At 42.1% G+C, this 7,809-nt stretch overlaps 1 protein-coding gene across 1 annotated transcript; it reads right to left on the bottom strand.

Annotated features, from left to right (window-relative positions):
- Window positions 1-5,639: 5,639 nt before the first annotated feature.
- On the bottom strand, window positions 5,640-6,218 carry LOC139716970 (uncharacterized). The gene has a single exon (XM_071628492.1). The coding sequence runs from the start codon at window positions 6,216-6,218 to the stop codon at window positions 5,640-5,642; it is 579 nt and encodes a 192-aa protein (XP_071484593.1).
- Window positions 6,219-7,809: the final 1,591 nt, after the last annotated feature.

Here is a 7,809-nt window from a genome sequence, read left to right as displayed (position 1 = left end):
TCACATTCTACCACATAGCTTCTAGGAAATGTACTTTTCTTTACTACTGTTAAATCTTTCCAAAGTTTGTTTGGCATTCTCATCTTCACTTTCTCTCCTTCTTTGAGTGGTGGGAGCTGTTTTGTACCTCTATCAAAGTACTTTTTCTGTGCTTGTTGTTTCACTTCCAATTTCTCTTGGACATTTTTTACAACCTTTGGCATTAACAATTTTCTAGATGTTGGAAGAGTAGTTCTTGTTCTCCTTTGGAAAAGCATTTGTGTTGGGCTGGCATCTAGTCCATCAATTGGCGTGTTACGATAATCTAACAATGCCAGATATGGATCTGTGCCATCTTTCTTTGCTTTTTTCATGAGGTTCTTTTCAATTTGCACTGTTTTTTCAGCCTTCCCATTGCTTTGGGGAAAGTGAGGTGAAGATGTGACATGTCTGAATTGATACTGTTGAGCAAACTGTTGAAATTGCTCACTACTGAATTGCGTACCATTGTCAGAAACTGCAATCTCAGGGATTCCATAACGTGCAAAGTGTTGTTTGCAAACTTCAATCACTCTGGCACTTGAGATTGAACTAAGCTGGTTGATTTAAAAAAAGCTGGAATAGTAATCAACGATCAGCATGTATGTTTTTCCTTCAACTTCAAACAAGTCCATTCCCACTTTTTGCCATGGACGTTCTGGTTTTGGGTGTCCAAGCATTGGTTCATTTGATTGTTTTGGACTGAATTCAGCACATGTACTACATTTCTCAACCAAGTCTGTGATTTGTTTGTTCATTCCTGGCCAGTAGATTACATCAGGGAGGTGAGACTTTTCCTCTCACCTCCCTGATTACATCTTTTGCTAGGCGTTTGGTTTTTTTCTATGCCTTGATGAGACTGGTGCACTTTTTCTAGTACATATGCTCTCATTGATTGAGGGATTATGACCCTATTTGACTTGAAAAGCAGTTCATTTTCTACTTCTTCTCTTCTTGTCCAGTATTGCCTGATTTTTGGATCTGTTTGGCTAATTTTTGCAGGCCAACAATTTTGGATTGTTCTTTTCAAGACTTGGAAGTTCTTCATCTTTTTCTGTTTCTTGTTTGAGTTCAACCAACTTTGCAGATGTGATTGGTATGCAGTCTAAGATACACACTGGTACATCTGTGATTTGTCACAGGTTCTGTTACATCAAGATAGTTCCTGCTCAAAGCATCAGCTACATACAGGTATTTGCCCTTGACATACACAACATTCAAGCTGTACTTCTGCAGTTGCAGTAACATTTTCTGTAGCCGCATTGGTGCTGTGTAGAGTGGCTTTTTGAAGATCGCCTCTAGAGGAAGATGGTCTGTTTGCAAAGTAATTGTCCTAACAAAAATGTAGTTGTGGAATTTTGTACATCCAAACACTATTGCTGCCAACTCCTTTTCGATTTGGGCCCAATTTTTCTGCGTGTGTGTGAATGCTTTGGATGCATAGGCAATCGGTAACTCATCTTGAAGGAGCACTGCTCCTGTTCCTGACTGAGAACTGTCTACACTTAGAGTTACATCTTTTTTTTTTTACATCAAAGAATTGCAGAGCTGGAGCTTGAGTGATCATAGATTTCAGTTCTTGAAAGCTTTTTTCTTGTTTTTCTGTCCAATTCCATTTGGCATTTATTTCAAAAAGTTCTCGCAGAGGTGCTGTCTTTTCTGATAGATTTGGTATGAACTTACCAAGGTATGTGATCATGCCAAGGAACTGTTGAATACCACTTTTGTCTGTGGGTGTTTGTATGTTCCTAATTGACTCTGTTTTGCTTGGTTTAAGATTAGAGTTCTTGCCTCGTTGAGATTTCTTGACTGCATGCACCTCTTGCACTGCCGATGCACTTGCATTGAGATTAGCCTTTTGAGCATTGGTGACCTCCGCTGTTCGACAAGCATTGATAGTTTCTTGCAATGTCAAATCACTCTTCTCCAAGAGTTTTGTGCGAAGCGATGCATCTCTTATACCGATGATAATTCTATCTTTAACGAGACTATCATTCAAGTTCCCAATCTCACACGTCGCAGCTTTCTGCTTCAAATCCGTCAAGAAATCATCAAATGTTTCTCTGGGTTGTTGTATCCTTGTATGAAATATGTGTCGTTCATATGTTATGTTCTTTTGTTGGAGGAAGTGTCCATCAAATTTTTTGATCAGGAGATCCACATCCTCACGGTCCTCATCCTCAGCATAATCGAAAGTATTGTAGATGCGAAGAGCTTCTGGACCTGCCACATGCAATAATGTGTTGACTTGCACATTTCTTCCTTTGTTTCCCAAGCCACTAGCAATCTTGTAGATGCTGAATTGTTGTTTCCACGATTTCCAGTTGTCTGCAGGGTTTCCTCTTGTTAGTAATTCCCCTGGTGGTTTTAGTGCTTGCGTGATGACTGCCAGCTTTTCCTGACACCATGTAAAGATTGTCTCTATATAATATATGTGTGGATTCAGACAGCCATACAACCAAGACACGTGGACACAAGCAGATATATGTTCAGTGCTTCTTTATTCCTCAGCTTCTGGAGTGCAAGTGAAGTTAACTGCTTATATTGCAGCGTACATGAGAGGGTTCTCTTGGGTCCTCACAGGGGTACATGTTACATAATAGGTGCCTAGCAACTGCATCTAATATGCTGGTCTGAGTTTGCAGACTGCACTACACATATATTACAGTTCCTTTGTGGAATTGCTTCTGTGCAATCTTGTTTTTATCATCATTATACCCCCGCCAAACGAAGTTTGAAGGGGGTATATAGGAATCAGCGGACGGTCGGTCGGGCGGTCGGTCGGGCGGTCGGGCGGTCGGGCGGTCGGGCGGTCGGTCGGGCGGTCGGTCCGTTGCAAATCTTGCGTCGCGAACTACTTCCTCAGTTTTCAACCGATTCCCATAAAACTTGGCACAGATGTGTGCCTTGGGTTGTAGATGTGCAAGACGTATTTTTTGACAGTACCCAAAAGTACGTTGCCATGGTAACGGCATATTATGGGCAAAAATGGGTACAAATCTTGCGTCGCGTACTACTTCCTCAGTTTTCAACCGATTCCCATAAAACTTGGCACAGATGTGTGCCTTGGGTTGTAGATGTGCAAGACGTATTTTTTGACAGTACCCAAAAGTACGTTGCCATGGTAACGGCATATTATGGGCAAAAATGGGTACAAATCTTGCGTCGCGAACTCCTCCCACAGTTTTTGATCAATTTTTATGAAATTAGGTACAGATGTTCATCTGAATATGTTAATGTGCAAGACACATATTTCCGCAGTGACAAAAAGTGCGTTGCCATGGTAACGGCATGTTATTGGTAAAATATAGGGCAAAATGCTTCATGGCAAAACTGCTTCATCAGTGTTCTTCCAATTCTCATGGAATTCATATTGAATGTTTGTCTTAGGATATAGGTCAGCATGACACATTTCTTGACAGTGACAAAAAGTATGTTGCCATGGTAACAGCTCACGTATTATGAGCCAAAATGATGGAAAATTTTGTGTTGCAAACTACTTCCTCAGTTTGTGCCCAATTTCCATGAAACTTGGTACAGACGTGTGCCTTTGGTTGTAGATGTGCAAAACGCATTTTTCGACAGTACCCGAAAGTACGTTGCCATGGTAACGGCATATTAATGGCAGAAGATCAAGGAAAGATCTTGCGGATTTAACTACTTCCTCAGTTTTTTGACCAAAGCTTATCAAATGTTGTTTTGACCAAAGCTTATGAAATGATGTTTGACGGGGGTATAACCAGTCGCTGTAGCGACATTTCTAGTTGTCACTACCACACCTTGTTCAGTGACGGAGCCAAAAGGAAGGGGGGGGGGGGCACATCCCCCCGCGGGCCAAAAAGGGGAACAACGGGGAAAAACATCAGTTCCTGAAGTTTTTTTTTAAAAAAGTCAGAACCCCGTTTCCCCTGCTTCCTGATTCCACCTTTATACTTGCCAGCACCTGCGTGTGCATAGTGAGCACCATATTACTGTATGCGCCATATATTTCGCGAGTCTCAATTTTCACGAATCGGGACTTCCCGCAATTTTGTGAGTGGTTAAATTCGCGATCGTGGAGTCCTGTACTGAACGGAGAAATGTATACACGTACTTCCCATTCATATCGACCGTAGAGTCAGTATTTTTGCGTATCTTTAATTTCGTGAATAGCAGCTGACTCGAAATTCACGAAAAATAAAAACCTCACGAAATATTCGGCATATTCAGTATACCACGTTCACGGAAATTCCGCTGCTCAAAATTTACGTGGGCTTCTCTCATGAAATTACATGCTTTTTCATACTTCAGGTATTCTCATTATCTCACAAAAAAAAAATGTTAGAAACATGAAATTAGATCTCAGCCAAAACCATACAATCCCTTTAAAATAAACTCACTGACGTATGAGGCCTAGAGGTTAAACAAACAAACAAACAAACAAACAAACAAACAAAACAAAACAAATGAAAACATAAACAGGTACGGCACATGCTGGTCACCCACACAATAAAGATGCCGAACTATAATATGCAATGTTCAGCGTTGATTGATTACGTATATACTAAGAATGAATAAATTAGTAAGTACTGGTAAATGAATAAAATTATAATAATTTGAATTTTAAAAAATATATACAAGTACGTGTACAATTAAATGTACCTCCTAAAGCTTGCTGCTGTTATAATGGACACTCCCACTACCTTACACGAGTGGGGGAATATTCTCATCTTCTCAAGAGAGCTTTTGTAAAAGTGAATGCTTATTCGTTGGGTGTTTTCAATTAGTCCCTACTATAAAATATAGCCATGCGTTGTTTTCAGGCTGTTTCATTTTATTGGATTTCAAACAATCATCATTTCCCTAATGTAATATCCAACCACCCAACTATCCATGTTATGTCTACCATGTTATGTCCATACCACAGTGTTTCATAAATATGTCCACCACTTCATGCTTCAGTTTCACTGTCCAGTGTCCTTCACCACTCAGCATCATGCTTAATGAGACGGCGAAGCGGTTCGGTTGTCTTGGAGTAATCGGGAACGAACCAAGCACAGAAGTTTGTCATGCCGAGTAGGCTGCGTACTTCACTGGCATTCTGCGGTGGTGCCATGTTGACGATCGAGTCAACTTTCTTCGGATCGGGCGATATTCCATCGCGTGAGAACACGTACCTGAAGAATTCGAGTTTCTCGGTGCGAAACTCGCATTTGTCTCTGTTGAGCGTGAGGTTGTACTCACGGAGTCGAGTAAGAACCGCATGAAGAGCGATATCATGGTCTTTTTGCGTCAGACCAAAGACCAGCACGTCGTCACTGATGTTGATCACGCCATCGATGTCACAAATGAGCAGTCGAATTGTCTCCTGAAAAACTTCCGCTGCACTATTTATTCCGAAACTGAGGCGTTTGTAACGAAAGGTTCCCTTGTGGGTGGCAAATGCAGTGATTTCGCGTGATGAGGGGTGCAGCTCAAGCTGGTGGTATCCTTTATTAAGGTCTAGCTTCAAGAATACGACGGCCCCATTGAGACGATGAATGATGTCGTCGACCGTCGGTGTGCATATGCGTGATCGCGTAATCGCTTTATTGGGGACACGCATGTCCACACACAATCGTATTTGCTCAGGCTTGTGCGGTTTAGGGGTCACAACGATGGGCGATATCAAAGGCGTAGGGCCATTCACGTGTGATGATGTCCGCTTTTTCGAGGTCGTGGAGTTCCTTCTCGACGTTCTTTCTCAAGTGAAAAGGAAGACGACGCGGCGGTTGTGCAACCGGTGTGACGTTTTTATCAACTTGAAGACGAACAGGTCTTCCTTTCAGTTTTCCAATCCCTTCAAAGAGAGACGGATAAGCACTCACGATGCCGTGATGAAATTTAGCACGATCACGGTCACTTACACATTCCAAGGATTTCACATTGTTCACTGATCCGTGAACTGTTATCAATCCGATCTCTGTGGCGGTCGTGTAGCTGAGCAATGACGTAGAGAAGTTGCCAGATACCACATAGAATTCTGTTGTCACAAGCTTTGCGTGGTCATCGACATGGGACACGAGTGTGCGAAATTTGCCGATGATGCGAAGAGGGTCACGGGATCCATATGCAAATAAACGTATTCTGGATCTGTGCAACTTTGGCCTTAGGGATAGCCGATCGAAGTCTTCTTCTCGAAGTATGTTCACACTCGCCCCAGTATCGAGTGTGAGGGACATGTTCTGTCCTCCAATTTCTCGTCAGCCCATGGTAGACGTCGATTACCATTCAGAGCATGAACATGGAAGATGGGCACCTCAGATGCATCGCTGTCTGCGTAATCATCCGATGATTCATCGTGAGAAATGTGGTGCGCGTCGCGGCGATTCCTTTGCGAATACCTGTTATGTTTGGCAGACTGCTGTCGACGACGATGATCATGGGATGAAGATGATCCGTCCCGATCACGTTGGTGCGACTGCGGGTTCGAGCTGTCCGTGTTGTTGTGAATTGGGGGTCTGCAGGCTTTCCTGGATCGACATTTCCTCGCAAAGTGGTTAGGCTTGCTACAGTATATGCAAGATTTTCCTCTCGCATAAAATACTAGACGGTGAAGGACACTGGGCAGTGAGACTGAAGCATGAAGTGGTGGACATATTTATGAAACACTGTAGTATGGACATAACATGGTAGACATAACATGGGTAGTTGGGTGGTTGGATATTTCACCTAAGTATTCCAGTTTCTTTTCCCCTGACTGAAATCAGAAAGTCTAAATGCTACACTGTGTGTGGATGTGCCAATGTGCAAAACACGACGTGGTTTCACTTTCAAGTTTAGGAATGCGCCATGTTTGTGGCTACTGCAAGTTCGATGGATCAAATGTGCCGCATCTGCGCTTAATGGCTTGATTATGGTGAACACTTTACATTCAATACGAAGAAATCATCATGTCTTTTTATGAGCAAACAAACAGACAGACAAGACATAGCAAAACAAAGATGAACGAATGTAGTTAATTTTTATTTATTAGTGGAAAAATGAGCAAAGAAAATGGGATTCCATCGGGATTTGAACCGGAGATCTCCGGATGCTAGCCCGGTGCTCTACCGACTGAGCTATAGAAAGCCCTAGTTCAGTGTTCGTCCCAGAAACCCTAAATTCTCAATGCTCAATTTTTATTTACACACACAGTACATGCAGAGAGAGAAAGTTAGTGACTCCTCATAATCACACTGCACAGGTGTAACTGGCATGAGTAGAAGTTAATGATGTTCCTGCACTAACATGTAACTGCCCAAAGGTAAACACTAAAGACTGTGCAATCAGCATACATAATCCAGGATTAGTTAGAAGAAAATTCTTCTAGTAAAGAAAAAATATCCATCTGATTAGTATTACGGATGGCATATTGCCTTTTTCGATATTACCTGATTATAATCTTTAAGCTATCTACTCTATAAATTTGGATTTGATTGGAAGAACCGATGTAAATTATTCAAAGAAAAACTGTCATTTTTGTGGCTTTTCCATGCGCAGAACTGTTCTACAAGCTCTACCTTACCTTTTTTATGCCTCCGCCACGAAGTGGTGCCGGAGGCATTATGTTTTCGGGTTGTCCGTCCGTCCGTCCGTCCGTCCGTCCTTCCGTCCGTCCTTCCGTCCGTAATGAATTTTTTGTGGACAAGGTAACTATCAAAAGCTTTTGAGATATCCTAATGAAACTTGGCATGTATGTGTATTAGGGGGTGAAGTTGTGCCTATCAACTTTTGGGTGCACATGCTCAAGGTCAAGGTCAAAAGGTCAAGGTCAAATACATAAAATCTCAC

The sequence above is a fragment of the Diadema antillarum genome, unplaced genomic scaffold (assembly GCF_040938485.1).
Source record: "Diadema antillarum isolate AM-2024a unplaced genomic scaffold, OU_Dant_1.0 scf00000071, whole genome shotgun sequence".
NCBI classification, from domain to species: Eukaryota; Metazoa; Echinodermata; class Echinoidea; order Diadematoida; family Diadematidae; genus Diadema; species Diadema antillarum.
The sequence above is the reverse complement of the archived record's forward strand: the minus strand, read 5'-3'. Positions and strand labels throughout refer to the sequence as shown.

What these genes read in the sequence shown, in the direction of transcription:
- LOC139716970 (XM_071628492.1), bottom strand. Translation starts at nt 6,218, where the DNA reads ATGTCCCTCACACTCGATACTGGGGCGAGTGTGAACATACTTCGAGAA.